At 33.0% G+C, this 22,812-nt stretch overlaps 3 protein-coding genes across 4 annotated transcripts in view; 1 reads left to right on the top strand and 2 right to left on the bottom strand.

The window, feature by feature from the left end:
• LOC133182102 (AP-5 complex subunit beta-1-like) overlaps positions 1-9,798 on the bottom strand; it is a 41,334-nt gene extending 31,536 nt beyond the window's left edge. For both annotated transcript variants that reach the window (XM_061316828.1, XM_061316829.1), the window contains exons 1-11: positions 9,660-9,798; positions 9,425-9,519; positions 8,045-8,171; positions 7,792-7,923; positions 7,386-7,498; positions 7,143-7,173; positions 6,323-6,478; positions 6,145-6,219; positions 5,700-5,837; positions 2,821-2,971; positions 2,181-2,334 (exon numbers count right to left, since the gene is read on the bottom strand). In XM_061316828.1, coding sequence (XP_061172812.1) covers positions 2,181-2,334; positions 2,821-2,971; positions 5,700-5,837; positions 6,145-6,219; positions 6,323-6,478; positions 7,143-7,173; positions 7,386-7,498; positions 7,792-7,923; positions 8,045-8,171; positions 9,425-9,519; positions 9,660-9,767 — 1,280 coding nt within the window. In that variant the 5' untranslated portion in view covers positions 9,768-9,798. The remainder of the gene's footprint in view (positions 1-2,180; positions 2,335-2,820; positions 2,972-5,699; positions 5,838-6,144; positions 6,220-6,322; positions 6,479-7,142; positions 7,174-7,385; positions 7,499-7,791; positions 7,924-8,044; positions 8,172-9,424; positions 9,520-9,659) is intronic.
• A 672-nt stretch (positions 9,799-10,470) lies between these two features.
• Positions 10,471-18,180, bottom strand: LOC133183511 (E3 ubiquitin-protein ligase RNF115-like). The gene is made up of 9 exons (XM_061318463.1): positions 18,078-18,180; positions 15,768-15,817; positions 15,558-15,624; positions 15,172-15,380; positions 14,527-14,577; positions 14,280-14,355; positions 14,080-14,173; positions 12,563-12,678; positions 10,471-12,373 (listed from the first exon to the last, which is right to left on the bottom strand). Exons 1-9 carry the CDS (start codon positions 18,162-18,164, stop codon positions 12,251-12,253), a joined length of 873 nt encoding a protein of 290 aa, XP_061174447.1. The 5' UTR covers positions 18,165-18,180; the 3' UTR covers positions 10,471-12,250.
• A 239-nt stretch (positions 18,181-18,419) lies between these two features.
• LOC133183510 (TELO2-interacting protein 2-like) lies at positions 18,420-20,337 on the top strand. The gene is made up of 2 exons (XM_061318462.1): positions 18,420-18,438; positions 18,688-20,337. The coding sequence occupies exon 2, from the start codon at positions 18,709-18,711 to the stop codon at positions 20,230-20,232; it is 1,524 nt and encodes a 507-aa protein (XP_061174446.1). The 5' UTR covers positions 18,420-18,438; positions 18,688-18,708; the 3' UTR covers positions 20,233-20,337.
• The last annotated feature ends 2,475 nt before the right edge of the window (positions 20,338-22,812 follow it).

The following is a 22,812-nucleotide window of genomic DNA, read 5'->3' as shown; positions in this document are numbered from 1 at the left end:
GTTCATTATATTATGACCATAAAATATCGAGTCCCCCTACCCTTTTAATTTAGGAGGGGGTTCAAGATATTATGGCCATAAAATATTGAGTCCCCCTACCCTTTTAATTTAAAAGGGAGGGGGTTCAAGATATTATGACCATAAAATATTGAGTCCCCCTACCCTTTTAATTTAAGAGGGAGGGGTTCAAGATATTATGGCCATAAAATATCGAGTCCCCCTATCCTAATAATTTAAGAGGGAGAGGGGTTCAAGATATTATGACCATAAAATATCGAGTCCCCCTACCCTTTTTATTTAAGAGGGAGGGGGTTTAAGATATTATGGCCATAAGATATCGAGTCCTCTACCCTTTTATTTCAAGAGGGAGGGGGTTCAAGATATTATGGCCATAAAATATTGAGTCCCCTTCCTTTTTAATTTAAGAGGGGGGGGGGGTCAAGATATTATTGCCAAAAAATATTGAGTCCCCTACCCTTTTAATTTAAGAGGGAGGGGGGTTCAAGATATTATGACCATAAAATATCGAGTCCCCCTACCCTTTTAATTTAAGAGGGAGGGGATGCAAGATATTATGACCATAAAATGTTGAGTCCCCCTACCCTTTTAATTTAAGAGGGATGGGGTTCAAGATATTATGGCCATAAAATATTGAGTCCCATTCCCTTTTAATTTAAGAGGGAGGGGGGTTCAAGATATTATGACCATAAAATATTGAGTCCCTTACCCTTTTATTTTAAGAGGGAGGGGGTTCAAGATATTATGACCATAAAATATCGAGTCCCCCTACCCTTTTAATTTAGGAGGGGGGTTCAAGATATTATATTACACCCCTCAAACTGGACTACTCAATTTGTACACTCTCTAAACACTTGTATAGTGATAATACAGAAACCATCAAGGGGAAACAATAGACAGTGGGTATTGTTGACCTCCAATGACACCTCCTTGTGTACACACAATACACAGGTGCTATATCCCTGTTACCTCCTCAAGGGAGAGATACTACATTGCTCCTTGAATTTTCTTTTTTCAAATTGTAAATTATACAAAAAAAAAAAAATTAAATCAAAGAAAGTAAATAAATACCTTATGGGATGGAATAAAAGACAAAGAAATAAATATCTCATAATTGTTTTTCCATCAGACATATCAAGTTATTTTAGTTATTTGAGGTTTGATGGTAAAAGACAATTATTTTTAAATTCCTGGTGACAATTTCAGACTTCAGTATTTTGGTTATATTATTTTACTCTCACTTCTTTAGGTATTGCACATTATTAAAAAAAAAAATTAATATAGAGATACCCAACCCTTGAGATCTAACAAATAAATCAAAGTGAGTGTGTGGGAGACGGGTGTTAAATACTTTCACTTCCTTTTCCATAGTAGTATTTAAATGGAGGTTCAATACTTCACAGTCACAATATTTTCAACCCCTTATAAAATGTTGTGGGTGTTGGAACATTTCACTACCATAAAATCTTGAACCCCCTCTTACCATTCAAAAATTATTTTAGGTCAATAATTTTTAAACACCCTCCTATACACATATATGTCTAATAGGGGGTACAACATTTTACATCCATAAATCCTAGCTTAAACCTCCACCCCAACCTACCAAAAAAAAAAAAATTAAAATTAGGAGGTACGTACAACACTTCAACGCCATAATCTCAGAAACCCCTATGCTTGAAACAGAGAATGTAATGGGGTTCAAAATATTATGGCCATAATGCTATAATATAATGAACCCGGGGTTCAAAATATTATGACCACAAGGCCATAATATATTGAACCCGGGGTTCAAAATATTATGGCCCTAAGGCTATAATATATTGAACCCCGGGTTCAAAATATTATGGCCCTAAGACTATAATATATTGAACCCCGGGTTCAAAATATTATGACCATAATATTTTGAACCCCGGGATCAATATTTTATAGGGGGGTTCAATATTTCGCAGCGATATTTTGAACCCGGGTTCAAAATATCGCGGGGTTCAATATATTATATGACACCGGTACATTATATTAAGTATGAATTTTTGAATTCTCTTTATTTTTCATAATTCATCTAAAATAAATAACCTCTTTCTGGGTTCAATATCAACTCTTGTCTTAATAAATCTATTAGGTACACATCAATCTGAAATTTCTTCCATTTACATGGAAATGACCTGTTTATATCTTGAGAGAAAGACTTGCTACAGTGACGTCGATACATAGAAAACAGAGCTCGGAACAGTGCTTTAGCAGCTCGCTGACTTCCTGTATGCCACACCATTTTATGTAGATATCCTACTCCAGCTAGCAGCATGGCTGCAGCCTGGCCTACAAACAAATCCATATAACTCATATTGTATAGCAAAACAATCTCTTTTATCTGATTATTATGCAACAAGATGATCAAAATCAAACATGTATGTACATTTACATCATGAGAATAACCACTGTAAGTACATGTGAATGATTACCGTATATACTCGCCTACAAGTCGGTCCGCCTATAAGTTGGTTGTATTTTTTAAGCTTAAATTAGAGGGATTGACCTGCTAAAATACCAATCTTTTTATAACTCGCGTATAAGTTGGATAAAGAGTTTTGAGCCAAAGTTTAACTCCCAAAAAAAACGACTTATAGGCGAGTATATATGGTAATATGTTCCTACAGACTTTAGTTATTTCATATCAGCTAAACTGAGCAATTAGTTTCCCAATGACATTATCAATAAAGTGTCACCTGCTCTCTGAATTGAACACTTTTGTCAACTGTGCAAATAAAATATTCAACCACTTGCAGTCAGTTGTTTTAAATTTACCATTGTCCTCTTTGATCAGGGATGGAAAGCAGAAATTAAGAAGTCCTAGTTTGGCTAGTTGACAGTCAATAGGGTCAAACACACTGGGGAAAAAGACAAGATGCTGTTTATCTTGTATTCCTATACACTCCTCAGAATTCTCTAGGGTTACCTGCAGAAAATGTAACATGTATAAAGGAGTATGACAAAATGTATAGAGAAACTTATTAATTCCTGCAAAAATATGGCATTTCAGTATAAACTCCTCAAAAATATCAGGAGGTAATGCTTTCATCCTTGTTATTTGTCTGTGCACTAGGGCTGCAACAATTTCAGTTAAATGAATGTGTGACAATACAAGGTTCTACAATACCCATATTGAAACAGCCATTTAAGTATCATATATCTGACATTCTAAATAATGATTATTTAGTCAAAAACAATGGATTTTTTATAGTGTTGTCAACGAGTATCCAGATAACCAGTTAATCATTGAATGATGCGAATATCATTTAGTAAAATTGTTATTCCGTAACTCAGATATAGAGACAAATGCAGAAAAGAAATTTTATTATGTTCATAAACGAATACTTACACATGTTCCCATTTTAATTATCATTTAACTTGATCTAGTGTTTTCATAAATACAACCGATTTGATTTCATTACACTCAGTTTTCACAGTTTATCAAATTGATGGCTCTAATTGCAAAGGGTATAGAAGTTTAGAAGATCTGAGTTAATTCTAATGACCTCACTTAAACTATTCTAGTACGCAGTGCAGGATTAAAGGAGATGCCTCCACAGTATCAAAAACATACTAGTATATTCCAAAATATTTTAAAGGAATTTAAATCCTTACACTGTAAAAATACATTAAATAGAATTAACATACATGGAAACATAACTCTGAAACCAGCACATAGGATACCCTGCAAAAAAGCCAACTTTTAAGGAATATTTGAGAACAAATTTATTTAGATTTAAAAAAAAAAATTCCAATAATAAATAAATACAAGAGGCCCACGGGGCTTATAGGTCACCTGAGTATCATGTAACAACTTTCCAACAATTGAATTTGGTTCATATTTTAAACCAGAGGCCATGAAATTCACAATTTTGAAAGAGGCACAATTGCTCATCATAACTATACACTTAGCATGCTTAGTTTGATTACTTAATACCCAGAGGCAGAGCAAAGGAAGAAAAAAAAATGCATTTCCACTATATAATCAGTAGTGCCCCCCCCCCCCCCCCCACACACACACACAAGAACCCCTGATCCTGGGGCCAAACATGTCACAATTTTGGAAAAGGCACCCTTGCTCATCATAAATGTTTGATTAATACCAATGAGCAGATTTCAATGCATGAATTTATTTTCAACATATAGTCATTTGAGCTCCACCCCACCCCCACTGACCAACGATAACCCTGACCCATGGGCCTTGAAATTCACAATTCTGGAAGAAGCACCCTTCCTCATCATAACCTTTGTACTTAGATCATCGGCATAATAACCTATACCTAAGAGCAGAGGAGAAAATTTTCAAAGAATTAATGCATTTTCACTATATAATCAAGACCCCTGCCCCAACAACAGAACCCTTGTCCAAGGGGCCATGAAATTCAAAATTTTGGAAGAGGCACCCTTCCTCATCATAGCTATGTACTTATATCATCGGCATAATACCCAGGAGCAGAGGAGAAGATTTTCAAAGACTTAACACATTTTCAATATATAATCAACAGAGCCCCACCCTAACACCAGAACCCCTGACCCAGGAGCCATGAAATTCACAATTTTGGAAGAGGCACTCTTCCTCATCATAACTACCCCGGTATGTACATAGTTCATTGGTTTAATATGTAGAAACAGAGGAGATTTTCAAAGAATTAATGCATTTTCACTATATAATCAATAGACCCCCGCCCTAACACCAGCACCTCTGTCCAAGGGGCCATGAAATTCACAATTTTGGAGAAGGCACCCTTCCTCATCATAACTATGCATTTAGTTTGTTTGTATAATACCCAGGAGCAGAGGAGAAGATTTTTTAAGAAATAATGCAATTTCATTATATCTTCAACAGTGCCCCACCCTAGCACCAGAACCCCTGACCCTGGGGCCATGAATTTCACAATTTTGGTAGAAGGCTCAATGCTTATTGCAATCATGCCAACTGTTTGGCTGCTTGATGTCTAGGAGTAAAGAAGAAGATTTTAAAATATTGCATTTATTTTGATGGTTTTAGCCCCACCCCTCAGGCCCCAGGGGGGCAGGAGCCATGAATTTCAAAATTTTACTCCCATTCACCCATAGATACTATATGCCAAAATTGATTGAAATTGGTTCAGTAGTTTCAGAGAAGAAGCTGAAAATGTTTAAATGTTAACGCATGACAGACGACGACGGACGTAAACAGATAGCAATAGGTCACCTGAGTAAATAAATTTCACTCAGGTGACCTAAAAATGTGTATATGATGCATTTGTGTTTATACAGACCAGTATATAAATGATACATATGCACGGTTAATATTGAATATAAGCAAGGATGTTAGCGGTCTAAGGAAAAAACATCGGAGTAACCAGTTACATGATCAGAAAAGTAAACGTGTAACCGGTTACTAAAAATCATCCAATCTGACAACACTAATTTTTTAATACCCGGTATAAATAATTTCTTTTAATCCCAGGTATAACTTACCCAAATCTAAGAGTTATTTTTTTTATGAAATAAAAGATATTAACCATGATTTCTTATTAAATTTATCATAATTAGTTAATTTAAATTAATATAAAAGCGCAAGCCAATCATATGAAAAATATGAATAAGAAAATTGAACCTGAAATTTTGCTGACAGAGATAGTAAATCATATTGACTGGTTTTTATTTACATGTGATAAGCACTCTATCCAGTGACAATAGAATAATCGCTGGGCAGGGGTCAATGAGGGATGATTAAGTCCTGCCAGTATTCTGTTCTGTAACTGCCTTTCTTCTATATCAGTGAGGACTTCCTTCTCAAATTCACTCTACAATAGGTTCAAATTATTTTTATTTATATATGCTAATTAATGTTTAATTTTCACTGATTTTAAAGGAAAAATTCAAACAATCTTAAAGATCTAATTAAAACTGTCTGTCCTTTTATTTTCTCATTTTTTCTTTGATCTTAAAAAAACATTGATTTTTCAATTATCCATTTTACTATAACTTATATGCACTTCATTTTTTTTTTTAAAACAAGAGATGAAAATTCTTTTACATGTACATATATATTATTGATATAATGAATTGAAAACTACATTTTAATTAATACATGTATTTTGATATCCCCACCTGTATGAAAACAACCAGATGGAGCAATGCTGTATCAAATGTGGACATGTAATGGAGCATCATGGGCTTAAATATCTGAAAATTAAAAAAAAAAAACATTGCTTGGTACGCTATACCATGTTTACTGATAAAGTAAAGTGAGTGTTTAACAAGTAAGTCACTCCTGAATACCACTTACTGTAGCAGATATTTCATGGTAATTCTGTACAATATTGACAAGATCCAGCACTGTGTGCCAGAGTCCTCCTTGGGTAAATAGTGAGGCATTGTCCATTATCTGGGACACAATCTTTCTCGACTCAGCTGGGTCAAGAGGGACAACTCTGTCCACATCCTACATAAAACAATATAACATAAAAGCTATCAGAAAACCTCACAAAAAATGGGAAGGGACAAGAATATAAGAGCATGTTCAGGACAGAGATATGCTTACATTAATCTATAATGCCTTTTCTCTAGCTAGGAAGCAAAAACAAGTTCACTATGCGTTATATTTTGTTCATAACTTCTATAAATAGAAATGAAAGAGCAAGGTTCACTTAGGGCTTTTTTTGGCCCTGTGAATTTTCTGAAAAATCAAAACTGCTCAGTTTTGGATGACAATGCATTAAAATTAAATATCACATGAACTCTTGGAAACTATATATCTATTGAGAATGATGTAATTTTCTAACTAGTCAATTCAATGTGACTTCATGAACTGTGTAATTATTCCAATATCCTGAAAATTTCTTCAAAAATGACCAAAGGTATAAGCTATTACTGAGAGTACTAAACTGCACCTTTTTTCTGCAAAAATTCAAGAATGTTGCAATTTCACAAAGCCTGTTTTCCAATACCTGGACTCTCAAAGAATATTTTGTAATAGGAAATGAAAGCATTATGTCTCTACATTACATTGATTTTAGAAAGGGAACAGAAAGTGATAGTCAGTTAATTGGTATACGGACAGGGCCATTTTATGCATAAAGTGAACCTAGCTCTTTATTTTAACTCACACTGCTTTTGGTGCCAATACCATTGGTGGAACTACAATAGACAATTATAAAATGATGATCAAGAGCTTACCAAATACATGAGCAGCAATATTATTAAATTTTGAACTGGATGTCATACACTTAGCACCTCCAAAGACAACACTAAAATAAACTAGACTATTTAAAGTATCAAATCAATTCTAATTTTATAATATAAATGTCCAAACTTTTCATAATGTTTTAAAAACCACCTTGGAGCCATACCTGAAGCCATGTTGTAGCATCTGAGTGACAAGCATGACATAATCCTCATAAACACTAGTCCTCTCCTGTCTCATCAGCTTTATCAGGGAATCTTTTTCCTTCCATAATAGCCCCTGTTATAATACATTTAACACTAAGGGTATTATCATACAAATGTTAATACAAAAATTTAAGTGGAAATTAGTATTATGAAAGAATCATGGGATTTCAATGTAATTTACAACCCTCCCCATTCAAATGCATACATGTGCATTTATTTTTGCAGTTATCACAACATTTCAACAATCTTAAATCAGTTAGTTAAATAATATAACAGAAAAAGTAAAGAATTTTTTTCTTAAACATCAAAACAATGACATGAAAATAGGCATGAATATGTTCTGCTTAGAGAGTGCATTTTCCTTACTGGTTTACTATCTTCTAGCTGTATCAGACACTGACATGCAGTGGATCGTAAGGGTCGGCTCTCTGTAACATTGACACCATTCGATATTGTTGCTAGCAGAGTCTGCACTGTAGAATGACATGCCTCTGTATCCTGTAAAATCGTTTGATCTTGTACAAGTTATAGTTGATAGCATCTCTCAAAGAAACACAAAGCATAAAAAATCTTCATGTAAATTTGTACTGCAACTAACAGAAAACTGTTTAAGTCATACCAGTTGGTCATACAGAATCAGAATGGTTGTCAGAATAGTCAGGATCTGACTGGTAACATTGATTTCTCTTCCTCTCTTTGTCAGCTGATGACAAACGTCCAAAAGGGACTGCACAATCTGGTCAACACTGAAGATATTTTATAAATAAAATAAATTGTAATTACTTGATGCATACATTTTAGTCATTGTTTTTCTTCAATATTTTCAATGCCTCCAGCTGCAAGCTGAAGTACGTCACAGGGTCTTGGGACAATTTTAGCAATCACTGGTTTATAGTATATGTCTAAATATACTCAATTCTCACTATATTGGGGTCTCGATTGTATCACATTATTTTCTAAAAATTAGGATACATAGCACAAATCCTTTTTGTTAATGGAATGTCTATCATCCAATTGTTGACTTGTGTGATGATGGCAAAAAGTATGGAACACATGTTGGAGGAAAATTTATTCAAATAAAAGTAATTTTCCCAACTTCTATTCCCGTTTTTATTTATTTACACCACTGAATACATAAACCTAGTAAAAACTATAATGAAGTTCATAATTTGAAAGCCTCAAGTATTTATTATTATTTAATTTTCATGTAATGTAAATGTAATACTTCTATTAAGTCTGTGTCACATTTGAAAAGGACAAACATGATACATATAAATGTATTTTAGCACCTTATCTACTAGACAACCAGTATCAAATCTGTTTTAATGTTACTACATGCCAGCACAAATTGTTGCGATATATATACAGGGTTGTCTAGGGCTGTATCAATATATCGATATGTATCAATATTCAAGAATGTATCGATTAGAAAAAATAACTTTCAATACGTATGGAGAAACAGTTTTTCAAATAATTCTGTGAAAAAGTTGGGAATTTCAATCACCAAACGGCAAAGAATACTTATCTTATAGCGAGCGCAGCGAGCGGCGCGAAGCGCCGCTCGTCACTGCGAGCTCTAACGACAACGCCTGGGCGAAGAGAAAATTCGGACTACTGCACATTCATTCAATAGAATTTTTTTCCGCAGTAATTCTGACCCACAATGCATCGCTTCTTGTTCTCGCTGCTAACTTCGTTCACGCGGTGACAACAACTAAAATTTCACAAAAAATAAACTCACCTTAATTAATGGCTATTGCATGCAGATAGTAGATTAATTAAACGTTCTTTGTTAAAATATTTGCACTTTTTAAACTTTGTTTATGGAAATGCAGCTAACATACGACGTCATGTGACGTCACAGTCTAGACGTTCCAAATGTCTCGTGCGGTTTGAAGAGGCGGATCTTAAAATGAAGTGAACAATGCGCTCGCCCCAACGGTCGCACCGTCAACATATTAGTCTTATGGAACAAATTTTAAAAAAAAATTTCACTTACTTCGCAGTATGAACACCAGCATGCTGACTGAATTCTTCTATCAACACCAACAATTCCAATTTAATCTTCTCATCAACTGATTCACTGTATAAAAGCTATAAAAAGAAAGTTACATGTGTTTGAAACTGCACTTTCCAATAGCAGACGAACTTTTCTTGCCATTTCATACATCGAATACATTCCAGAAAAAAAGGAAATAGAATCATTTAAATAAAGCAATAAAAAATACATGTACCTTGATAACATCAAATATGAAATAATTGTCACTGAAGAGTTTATCGTAGGTACCAAAAGATATACATTTTCTACTTCTCATCAAAGTTTCCTCCCACGAAACCGACATTTTGAAAACAAGTTAAGTCGTTCAAAGAATAAGTCGCTCACCTAAGTCCAATTCTATAATGCAAATCAAAGTTCATCATTTTCACGACTTAGTTGACAATATATGGAAGCTACCAAGCTACATGTAAATGTCAAATTGGGTAACAAGAGGCCTATGGGCCACAACACTAACCTGAGTCACTTTGGTCCTTCTGTTCTGCATTTTTTCCCAGTGTCCATGTATTCCATGTAAAATTTTGATCAACTTAAATATATGGACCACCCTAAACACAGTAGCTGTGATTTCAACAAAAATGAATCTAACTACTAGAGGATGCTTCCACATTAATATCAGATTCATCATGGCTTTGCTGTTCTTGAGAAGAGGAGTTATAAATATTTCAATGTTAAACTTTGATTCGCTATTGTGGCCCCACCCTACCCTGGGGTCCACAATTTGAACAATTTAGAATCTACACTTCTTCAGGATTATAATTCAATATTGTGTCATCATTGGGTCATGACTTAACTGAACTTACATACACCCAACATGGGGATGCTTAGACGCACTGATCTGCACAGGCCTGATCAGTTATTCCAGAGACACATATGTCTCTGGTTATTCACAAATAAAACTCTTAAAAACCACACTATGTATAGATGACTATCTCAAAATTTCATGTATGACAGTTTGGCTCTGATGGAAACATTAACAAACTCCAAACCACAATCATATCAATATTTATTTAATATTTAATGTTGAACCCCTTCAATCTCTCCATACAAAACTTTGGTGTTATTTGTGGATTGGGGGGGGGGGGGACAAATATTACAGGTCACATCAATTGAAAATGTCCTTTAAATACATGTAAAAAAAAAAAAAACTTAAAAGAATATTGCCATTTTCATTCTCTTTAGCTCAAAAAAATCTACAATAATATGTTCTGGGATCTGTGACCACAAATACCTAAAAACAAATTTATTTTTTTAAACCAAAGTAAAAAGTTGCTACTACACTACTATACTCAGGACACATTTTGAGTGCCAAGAATAATTAAATAATGATAAAAGTAACACATAACACGGGGCTTAAACAGTAATCAGATTTCAAACAGTATAAAATAAAACGAAGGTACATGTATAACCTGAAGTATTATTGTTAGTATAAACTCTTGGTAATGAAAGCAAAATTACAATTGGCATATTAAATCTTCAATGGTGCAAAATGCATAAGCCCCCTACAATATTTATAACATTCAATATGGCATTATACAAATTTCATGATATAAAATGCCATCTTTCAGTTGAAAACATGACTGAAATCATATAACAAGGACAAATAATGGCTACAAGTGGCTGTCATTTATTAACTTCTGTCAGTTCCACCATAAATATATTTACACTGTAGATTTTAAATGTTAACCTCTGAATATAACATGTATATTTCACTTTGCAAATACATGTTCAATGTATTTTAGAAATACAATTCAATACTCTTACATGTACAAATCAAATCTTTAGCAGCAACAGTCTACAATAGTATACATGAATTCCTGCACTGGAGTATGACCTAAAACAGGAAAATCTCAAAATAACTACTGCTTTGTATGGACAAAATCAATCTAAAGAAAAACTCTTTTTTGCCTATACAATGCCAAAAAAATTATAATTTTTAAACCTTTTATTTTACTGTAAAATAATGACACAAAACACTAGTCATTTAAATTGAATACACCTCCTAGCCTTTTAAAGTTAACAAAATGAATGATTCGAAGTTTTGAAAATATCTTCTTACAATGACAATAGATTTAATTTTTCATTTTTCAAATAAAAATCATCACTTATGAATGCAGGTACTGTACATGTACGTATTCTATGCCAAGACCCTCAATGGTCACCCAAGTTTTACAAGATTCATTTTTCAGAACATCTTATGTTTTATTTTGCAATCTACTCCTTTGTAAAACTTGAGAGCCCTAATATATACCATCTTGGTTCAAAAAGCACTATGGCAATGATTTGAACATACAAACATTTTCACATAAGTTTTGAAAAATTGTACTCTTGTTCTTCATCAGAATTTTTTCCCTGAATTTTCTTTTAATTGACATGATTATAATACAGATCCCTTCTCCCTCCCAACAGCAGGGCCATAAGGATTGAATTTATATGCAGCTAATGCAGGTATTTTATGCAATGTAGAATCAGATTTTTTCAATTACAGATTCTATTTAAAATGTGAAAAGTTTATGCACAATAGACAACCACATATTAAAACAGACAGCAAAAGGTCATCTAAGTGACTCTAAATAAAAAGAACAAGTCAATGCACAGTCATACCATATGAATGCAAATGAATGTTATATATGCAAAACTTGCAAGAAATTAACTCTCACATTATCTGTAGAACAGTACTTAAATTTTTATGGTCACTTTAACTTTGTCTTTGTTAAAATGACATAATAAAATCACAGTATATAATAAACAATACAACACAGTCTGCTATCACTCAGGGGGTTCTGAAGGATCACTCCTAATATTCTGTAGTTCAGAATATAAACTGTCGTCATTCTTCAGGGAACTATCTTCACCATTTAAGTCAATTCTACACACAGGACATGTCCCATGCTGAAAATACAGTGTAATAATCTTGATAGCACATAAAAATTGAAACATAACTTAAATTTTGTTTTCAAAAATTGAATACTGTTCAAGTACATAATCATAATATGTATCTTGAACATACACTTACAGTTACAAAGTTTATCAGTTACCAGTATATCAGATTGAGTAAAACTCCTAGTATACGGTACTTACCATTTCCAGCCAGGTAACAATGCACACTTTGTGATAATGGTGTTCACAGGGTAATTTTTTTGCATCTTCATCTAAACCAAAATCTTCCATGCATATTGAACATTGTAAGATATTATCTGTCAAAAGAAAAAAAAATACATGCAGTTATCATAAATTGTGATATGACCCAGCGAGTTTTCCTTTGAAGTCAACCGTACAATAACTGCCATACAGAACACTTTTTGTGGGCGTTGACTATGCAGATGAGCAGAAACTGTACATTATCTGCAAAAAATATCAACGATACAGTTCGGTTTATTTTTAGCAATGACAGAAAACTGAATCCATATCTTAAATGATATAGATATAAGAATCATTCAAATTGCATGATACCGCTGTTAATAATTTATTCAAAATGTGAGATGAATTAAGAATAGAGGTAACCAGTGGCGGATTCAGAAATTTTAGAAAGGAGGGAGTGGGGACAGTGGTTTTCTTTGGGGAAAAAAATGTCCAACTGGAAATTAAATAGGGGATTTCATGGGGTAGATTCATTATCAGGCCTGACACTATGTGTGTGATCGTTACGTTTTAATAAATTAAAAGTGTATAAACAAGTTTAGCAAACATTAATTATGAAATCTAAAAAGAAAAAAAAAAATAGAAAGAGGGGATACTGACGTGCGCAAGTGAGTGCTGGATCAGCCTTTGGTTACTCTAAGTTTTGTTTTAAAAATGAAGGTAATATGCCCCCTTTCTTTCATGTTTATTTCAACTTGGACACAAGAATTTTGTATACACGTTTGACAACCGGTCATGACACTGTCAGACATTTCTCTCAGAATACAACCTCCACAAAACATTTTTGCTTCAAATACATTCCCACATGATTCTTATGTGCCCCTGTTTTTCTTGAAAAGCAGATTTTTAAAAAGATTTTCCAACATATTCCCATATAAAATTTTGAACCTCTATTGTGTCTGCATCCTAGCTTTGAGATCCTGACTTCAACAAATTTGAATCTACACTACTCATACAGGCACATAAGAATGCATCATTTTAAAAGTGTGATGCTTAATATGACTTGATAAAACTTTTTTGTAACAGTATAATGTAAGATTGCTGCAAATTCTTTGGGTAGATGGAAAAAGAACTTTTGGATTTGAGATCATGACAGCCAAATGAATTAACATTGCATAGCTGTGATTATGCCTAATCCAATTATCACAACTATATTTTCTAATTTCATCTTTTGATTATTTTATTACTAAAATATTTTGAAAACGAAAATTTCTTTAGGCTCAGGAATTATGCAGTGTCTGTTACTTTTTTTTAAATTTGTGTCAAAAAATGTATCTTAAGTCAAAGATAAAAATTCTGATCTATTCAGGGTGCACATTCTTCAAATGTACTTCATATAGTTTCTTGGAGAATCTAATATGCTAAAAATGTATGAATTCCAACTTTGCAATGCATATTTTCTCATTGCGATCATTGTAATTTTTTTTCTCAGTTTAATATTAGATATATGTACTTACCCACTTGTACTTGGGTGATTTTGACAGTTGGTAATGAATCTATTTTACATTTCTCAGCAGGGGCAGGCCCAGATCCCTCTAGTTGATTAAGCAGCTGAGATAAATAAGAAAGTACATTTACCTAACATATACATGTATCTTAAAATAATTACAGTAGCCGATGAATATTATTTTCATCTAACCTTTGCAGACTCACATACCTGTGTTATGATGTTGTCTAGACCCCCGACACCCCATGCATAATCAGCCGGATTCCCATGAAGTGTCATAAAGTTCCTACAATTATTTTACAATTAAAAAATATGATGAATTTTACAGTGGTAAGTGTTTACATTTTTTCTGCATGCACTTTTATTCATATATAAATTTAAAAGTAATTTAAATCCTAAATCAATTTCATTATATACATATAAAATGTACAAGCAAGAGTTTAAAACAAAAACTTACATAGGTTGTCCCATTTCACCAGTTAGTCTGTCAACAAACAACTGTAAAAGCCTGAAAGAAAATCAGATTATTTCATACACATACATGTGCAACAGGTCTTTATTAATTATTATATAGCTAATAAATAGTCTAAAATTAAAAAAACAACAACTACCAAACGACCAGAGAATTATAGCATTCAATATCTTGATTTATTGAATGGTAAGTTTAAAATTATTAACTGATAAGGTAAAGGAAGATTAACAATAAAAGGTCAATAAACAAATTAATATGCAACTAAACAACTTAATTCTCATAGGAGTTAAATATGTTCAGACTTTAACTGGATTTTATTGTTCATTGTATGTACATGTCAATATGTAATCGTATCTTTGTTTTTAATTCAACTTATTGTAATTGTAATATCAAAATTCAGTAACAGATATTGCAATATGTTGCAAATGATTTTCATACCAATATCCACCTCTAACTACAAACATGCTCAAGTTTTTCAAAGCTAAATAAAAAGTAAATAGTGTTACAAATAACTGCTGCTTCAAAAGTATCAATACTCTGTACTGTGTACATATATACCAGCAAGAATCACCAAATGGCTAGCAAGAGTTCTAAGGAGAAACACAGTCTGAATTGCTGGACAATATTTACCCATGTAAATACTGTGGTTGTCTCATTTGTCTGGTCCTTGGTCCACCTGTCCTTACTGAAATGCGGGTCACAGGGCGAGGCCTCTGAGATCGAGATTGAGGCCGACTCTCCTCCTCATCAGATTCAGACTCTCCACCAATCTGTGTATTGTTTGAAGAACCAGCCCCAGACTGAGTTTGGAAACTTTCTAAGAAAGCTCTTCCCCACAGCTGAAAAAATATCCAGTATGTATTTTAAAGATAAATTTATCAGATTCATCTTATTTATGAAATAATGAAGATATTATAGTAATTAAGTATTTCAAAATGCCTATCATCTTTTGGTTTTTTGATAAAAACTAAACCTAAAACTTAAATTTTGATAAGTATTGTTATGATTTCACTAACCTCTGTAAATTGTGCAGCAGGGTCACGTTCTTGTGAAGGCTGAGGACTGGAACTCTCAGCTAACTCCCTGAAATAAAGAAAAATACATGTATACGCACCATTGCGCAGCTTTTGAAAACAAATGCATCTGGTCAACATATGCAAAAGACTATGTTAATTTCTTTATCTCAATATTTAAGATATTTCAATGTCTAGCCCTTGATTTCTTACCCTGTTAATTCTTCAATAAATCCATTATCACACTTGGGACAAGTAAAATCCTGTAAAGATATCAATGAAATAATGTAATAAAAAGAGGATACACAAATATAAATAGCAGGGAATCAGAAAATAAAATATTGTATTTGAATTGTTTATCTGTTTGAAGTAAGAATATTTATTATCATCACTAAAAAGACTGAATAACAAACAAACAAAAAAAATAATCATAACTTGTCAGTATTCTGAATATTACAAGTATCATCTCAAACAGTAATTATGTGTGTACATGTATGAATTCTTAGTGATAACATTCAAACTTGATAATGACCCCATTATTAAAACACAACTACAAATATACGTGTATTTATTTAATACATGATATATCACATTAGCATTCAAGTTCCATATATTTAGGACAGTCTTTCATTTCAATGACATGTGGTATAGAGTATCACTAATTCACTTCATCACATTTACTAAATGTATCATTATACTTCAGAGCAAAGTGTTTATCCTTAGTATTACACTAGATAAATAATCTTGCTGACATAATCAGAGTTGTTCTACTCTTTCAGCTGTTGAAAACAATGGTTGAGAATGACAAAAGAATCAAACTGTCAAATGTTCATTTTATAAAATCAACTGTAGCTATACTTCTTTCTGTAATATATGTACTTATGTTTTATCAATTTTTTTCTCAATAACATCCTTCTGTTATTTCAGAGATTTCTTTTATACCAGTACATGCCATGTTACACACATTGCAATCTTCAGGAAATCTTTTCCGAGACACTAGCCAAAACTTCACTGTTTTTACTAGCCCAGACAAAACAAATTTTCAGAACCATTACACAAGCAATTGAACCCAATCAATTTATCGAATTCCAAAAACAAAAAGGGAACATTCAGACAATCTTTAAAATAATGTGTTAAAAAATGAAAAAAAAAATGTTGACAGGATAAGAAAATTCAGGAATGAAAAGGAAAAAAAAAACAAACAATTGTTTAAATATGGACTCAGGCTACAACTTTTAAAGATTATGAGACAACAAATATAAATAGCAGAATAAGAAACAACAGTAAAGCAGTGGAAATAAATACCAAGCACAAAAATGAACAATAAAGAAACTACTTTTTTCTGCACTGCAATTGATTAGAACCACCTGGAAGAGGAGGTAAACTGCAGGGATGTGCAATTTATCAGTATACTGGTATATCGTGATATTTCATTGCACAATAGGTATCGTGATTCAGAGACTTAAATACCTGTATTTAGTACGTAATTATATATTCTAGAAATAATGAATGTTTTTGTTCTAACTCTAGAATTACAATTACAGGAATTGTAAAAAATGTTGTAAAAAAAAACGGTAAAATGATGGCATCCTAGCATCCAAACATGTTTCATTAGCATATAAGTGAATATTTGTGGAAAAAATCATGACATATCAGATACAAAATTGTTGGTGATACATATCCCTAGTAATCTGAGCCCCAAAGCTAGAAAGATTCAAGTCTGCGCCAGTCTTTCCAATAGACATTGAGTCATAAAAAGGTTTGTTTTAATCACATAGACCTCAAGATTTCCTTTGTTCTGCATTTTTCATGTGTATCACTTTCTTACATTAGGTTTTTTGGTCTGACAGTGACTCAGATTGGTTTGGTCCTGTGTGTTCCTTGAGTCCGCATGTCCTATGTGATGCAAAAAAACTTTCGCATAAATTGGTCTGCGGTACAACATCATCACTACTAAAATGCCCTCCCCTATCATATTTAAGTCCAAGAAGATTCTGTGATGTAAAGATACAGATTTTTTATTTGACTATTTGTACACAACCTGACATGGTCTACCGTCTAAAAGTAAAAGCTTAAAAAATTTAAAAGAACTGAAAGTTCACCAAAATAAACATACGAAAATTTATAACATTATTATTAGAATAAAATGTGATTTATACAACGATTTCAGGATTAACCTATACAATGAAACCATTAATAAACATGTTTCAAAAATTCATTATTCAAGGCAATTTCCATAATTTTCAAACCAGCTGTTTGACCTTTCAAACTCCAAATATCTAATACAGTAGGCAATATTTTGTTAAACAGACATTAATACTTTGCAAAAAATGTTATCTAAAAAATAATAACAATATGATATACACTTTCAATGTTACAGAATATTGTAAATTTACACAACATCGCAGAAATGGCAAATGTCGTGTAATCATTTTGGACAATAGTCATTTGCTCAGTTTATCAAACATAGAAGGAAGAAATGACTCTTTAATCACGTACATGATGTTATGATTTAATACTTACAGGTTTTGGGTCAATTTCTTCGGAGCAGCTATGGCAGTAAAACTTATTTGATTCAGTCCTACTTTCTTCTACTGCAGCCTCCGCCATGTTTTGTCGTTGAGTGATGACGTCATAAGAATCCTAATAAATCGTTCGCTGAAACACAAACTTTGACACAATTTACGCTTCGACCTTTTGATCAAATTTAATGAACAAAAAGCAAGCATTTATATGAAATGTTTTGTATCCATTTAATACATTTTTCACATCCTTGTGCATCGTGCAACTTTACTTTCGTTTTGTATCAAAATCGGTACGACTTGACTAAAATTTCACCCTCTCTGCTTTCACATTGTTGTAGTGGTACCTGTTTGGATGCATGGTATGTGGGCAGTATTTTGCTTTGCCTGAATTGAATTGTTGACCACTTAAGCGAAGATATGCATTTGTGACTTGTTATTCCATTTTAGCAATTTCCGTTTTGAATTTTTGAAGAGCATATTTTAGAAAATGTATGAAATCTAATTTTAAAGACGGAATTCATTTTCTTTTTTTTTTATCATGTTAATAGACAGTATTTCCAATGCTCATGAAAACAAATTTAAAGATTAATTTATTTCCTTTTTTTAAGATTGCATGATCCAGTACTGATATGTCTTCAGCTAAGAGTTTGTTGGAGAGCCTTGTTTTGGAACATGATTTGGAAAAATCTGTTGGAGCACAAAATGTTTTCTCCAGTCCATCAATCTGCCTGGTTGATCTAATAAAAGTTATTGTTGACACTCCAGGCAGAGATTTTCTGGAATATTTAAAGATTTTATCAAAATTAATTTCCTTAGCGCCACAGGAATGGATTAAACACTATGTGTCTGAAATTACCAATACCTCATCAAGTGCCGAGAACCTATTAGAACAGTTAATTTTAAAAGGTTGTGTTCCATATGTTAGAGATCTTCAACACAGAAAATGCGAAAAGAAAGATTTCTTTAATATGGCTGAAAAAGCAGAATCAGTTCTTGAATTTATTAAATCTTTATTAAGCAAAATGTCTTTAGATGAGGAGAGTGAAGAAATGAAATCAGTGGTTTCAAAAGCTTTACCTTATCTTCTCATTCTTGTAATTGAACACCAGCACCCAGATCTGTGGACATCAAGTGTATCACTAGTTTTATCAATGGAGATGCTTGACAAAGTTAAGAATGTACTTGCTGTCAACAATAATGAAGAGCTACTGCAATACAAAATTTCAAAAGATCAACTTTCTTCTGTACTATTCTTTATTCTTAAACATTTGAATGACAAACTGAGGCGAGATTCTTGGATGTGCTATCCTTCCCTCAAAGTAGTTTATCAATGGTGTTTATTTCACACAAAATTTCCAAATATGAGTGAATTTTTCCCAAAGTTTCTTCCCACAGCTCTTTTGTTCATTGATGACCATGTCTTAGAAAACAAAATTTTAGGTGTAACTTGTCTGTATCACATTATGCAAAACACTAGCAGAGAAGAGTTGAGATGGTATGGACAAGCTGATGTTATTTATGAGGCTCTGAAACACCAGCTGTACACCAGGGAGGCAAAACTCATTGATCCCCTTCATCCAGCACTACTCTACATTTTGTCAGTGGTAGAAAAAGATCCACAATACTGCACTGATCCCCAGGGACTTCAAAGAGTACCAACCAAGTATGATGAAATCTTTCACACCATTCTTACTGATGCATATGGAGAACAAAATCTGACACTGCGGATTGCTCTTACTGGACATTTGACATACTTTGTGGAGAAACTGGGTCTTCTTACACTTAGACACACTAATCTTCTCTTCAGAGTCATTGAGGAATACTTGGAAGTCTATGATGGAAAGAGACACTCAGCTAAACCACAAATTCTTAGATTGCTGAAGTCGGTGATTATAGCTACTTGGCCACGAATGCCTCGTTATGTTGATTTCATTTTGAAGATCTTGGTGAAATTATTAGTTGATGTGTCTGATAAGGATAAGTATGACTTTGAACTCATTCACAATATTGAGGAATTGAGCACACAGTGTTTGATACTTATAAAGCATGTCAACCTAGAGTATGTAGAAAGGCAGTTACAAAGTATAACAAAACTTGATGTACCAGAAGCATGTAAACGAACTTTATCTGATGCATTACAGTTAAGTATGTGATCAGGAACTTTGAATTACTGGACCATGAACATAAATTTGTTAGAAATACATGTATTTGATTCAGATTAACAAAACTGAAAATGTTTGAAATAAACTTATTTTTCAGCAATATGTATGTATTTAGATAACTACAGTTGAGCTTCGGTATCTCAAACATGGATATCTTGAATACCATGGATATGTTGAAGTGATTGGGAAGTCCTAACCATGTATTTCTTAAGTATTTTACCCTCAATATCTTGAACCTTCGGATATCTTGAAGTTTTTTTCTCGGTCTCATCGAGTTCGAGATAACGAGGTTTGACTGTATAGTTACAGTCGTGGGGTCAGCCAGGTTTGATCGCTACTGGCCAGATTGCTGATTTGGTAAATCACCCCGATTCAGGACCCCTGGGTTCAAATTCTGGTCTGATCTGTCTTTTTTGGTTACTGTACATTTGGTCCATTCCCTGGAAGTGACAGGTGAAAGTCCTCCCAGGGAAAAAAATGAGTTGGTGTCTTTGGGGGCAATTTTCTTTAAGGAGGGAGGAATGTGGAGGTTAGGCATATTTGATTTGCCACTGGCCAAATAGTTCAGTTGGTAGAGCACCTGACTAGTGATTAAGGGGGCCTGGGTTTGAATCCTGGTCTACTCCATTGCTTTTTTTTCTCCCTATTGGTTACACAGGTAATAAGCAATAAGGGCAACTACTTACTGTCAGAGGTAAAACCTGGGTTCTCGTTTTTCAGAGAGGGAACAGAAAAATGGGAGGGGCTATTAAAATCGAAGAAAAAAGCAGTGAGCTCACCAGAATCATTTAAAGGTGCATAGACACAGATTTAAAGTTTATATTTTTTCAAATTTTCTGTATAATATCACAACTTATATGTTGCTATAGCATTTCACACGAAAATAAAATTAAAAACTTATCTAATCTGGAAATTATTGAAGCTACGAATTTCGAGAGGCATTTGATTTACACATCCTTGCACTTTCACAATTTTTAACTTTATCCTTAATACTTAAGAAAAGTAGCAATTTTGTTGTGTATTAATGAATAATATTAGATCTATAATCCAGAAAATTCAGAGTAAAAATGTGCGAAAGCAAAACCTACTAACTTAAGTATTGTCATCCAGTGCTCAGTGTTGTGTAGTTGTGTACAGAGTTTAACAAATTGAATACACCTGTGAAACGTAAACTGTTTTTGTAAATAGGGCACGAGCTCTGTTGTTGTTAATGTTTACGTTTCACCGGGCGTGTTCAATTGTTAAACTCTGCACACACCACTGAGCATGGACTGGCAATACTGGTGAGAAGATTTTGCTTTCTACATTTCTACTCTGAAATTTCTGCATTAAAGTTTTAACATTTTTCATTAATAAACAACAAAATTGCTACTTTTCTAAAGTAATAAGGATAAAGTAAAAATTTATGAAAGTGCAAGGATGTGTCTATCAAACACGTCCAGAAATTCGAAGTTTCAATAACTTCCAGACAAAATAAGATTTTTATCAAATTTTCGTATGAAATGCTATAGCAACATATAAGTTATAAAATTATACAGAAAATTTGAGTAAATATTAACTTAAAATCTGTGTCTAAGCACCTTTAAGTGAATATGTAGGAAAAGGAAAAGAGAAATGCTGTTGGTAGAGCACCAATTCATAAACACCACCAAAATTTTATTTTTTAATAATTTTAATTCATAAAATACTGAAAGTCTTAAATCATGATTGTCCCAAACAATCACTACATGTACCCACTTTTTTAAATTTTAAAAAATAAGTAAAGCATATATATATATATATATATATATATATATATATATATATATATATATATATATATATATATATACACCAAAAGTTTCTTTTAAAAAAAGACTTCATAGGACCCAATGTTAACTCAGCAATATAATTATCTCCCTTTACAAGGGGCATAGTCATTCCTTTGTGAACTAACAAGGTTGAGAATGGTGCACTCAATTTGATTTTTTTTTTTATAAACAAAAAAATAACCAAAGTCAACAGATTGACAGATGACAAACGTGGCTCAGATGACCTAAAGATTGGAGATTGAGGGGATTTACATGTAACACCTGTTACAGTCTGGAGTGGTTTAAATTTTTTGTGCTACATATTTTTAGCTCACATGAACTGAAAACTAAAGTGAGCTTTTCTGATCACATTTTGTCTGCCATCTGTCTCTAAACTTTTCACATTTTCAACTTCTTATCCAGAAACTAACTTCAACCAAACTTGCTACAAAGCTTCCTCAGGTGAGGAGGATTCAAGTATGTTCAAATGAAGGGCCACACTCTCTTTCAAGGGGAAATAATTAAGAATTAGTGAAAATTTGGTGGCATCTTTTAAAAATCTTCTTCTCAAGAACCACTGGGCTAAAAAAAAGTTGAAACTTATGTGAAAGCTTCTTTATATGATGTAGATTCAAGATTGTACAAATCATGACCCCCGGGGTAGGGTGGGGCCACAATGGGGGATCAATTTTTATATAGGAATATATAGGAAACAATCTTCAAAAATCTTCTTCTCAAGAACAGCAATGCTATGAATAGTCTTATTGATAGGGAAGCATCC

This window comes from Saccostrea echinata, unplaced genomic scaffold (assembly GCF_033153115.1).
Source record: "Saccostrea echinata isolate AGI-Se365-2 ecotype Australia unplaced genomic scaffold, CSIRO_AGI_Sech_v1 ptg000009l, whole genome shotgun sequence".
NCBI lineage: Eukaryota > Metazoa > Mollusca > Bivalvia > Ostreida > Ostreidae > Saccostrea > Saccostrea echinata.
Note: the sequence above shows the minus strand (reverse complement) of the source record. Positions and strands in the feature narration are given on the sequence as shown.

Bases quoted from the DNA above. Each gene is read 5' to 3' on its own strand.
- LOC133183511 (XM_061318463.1), bottom strand. From the start codon at position 18,164: ATGGCGGAGGCTGCAGTAGAAGAAAGTAGGACTGAATCAAATAAGTTT. The intron at 15,818-18,077 runs GTAAGTATTAAA...ATATCTTTACAG, and splicing joins AAGAAATTGACCCAAAACCT to GATTTTACTTGTCCCAAGTG. The intron at 12,374-12,562 runs GTAAGTACCGTA...CTGTATTTTCAG, and splicing joins TTGTTACCTGGCTGGAAATG to CATGGGACATGTCCTGTGTG.
- LOC133183510 (XM_061318462.1), top strand. From the start codon at position 18,709: ATGTCTTCAGCTAAGAGTTTGTTGGAGAGCCTTGTTTTGGAACATGAT.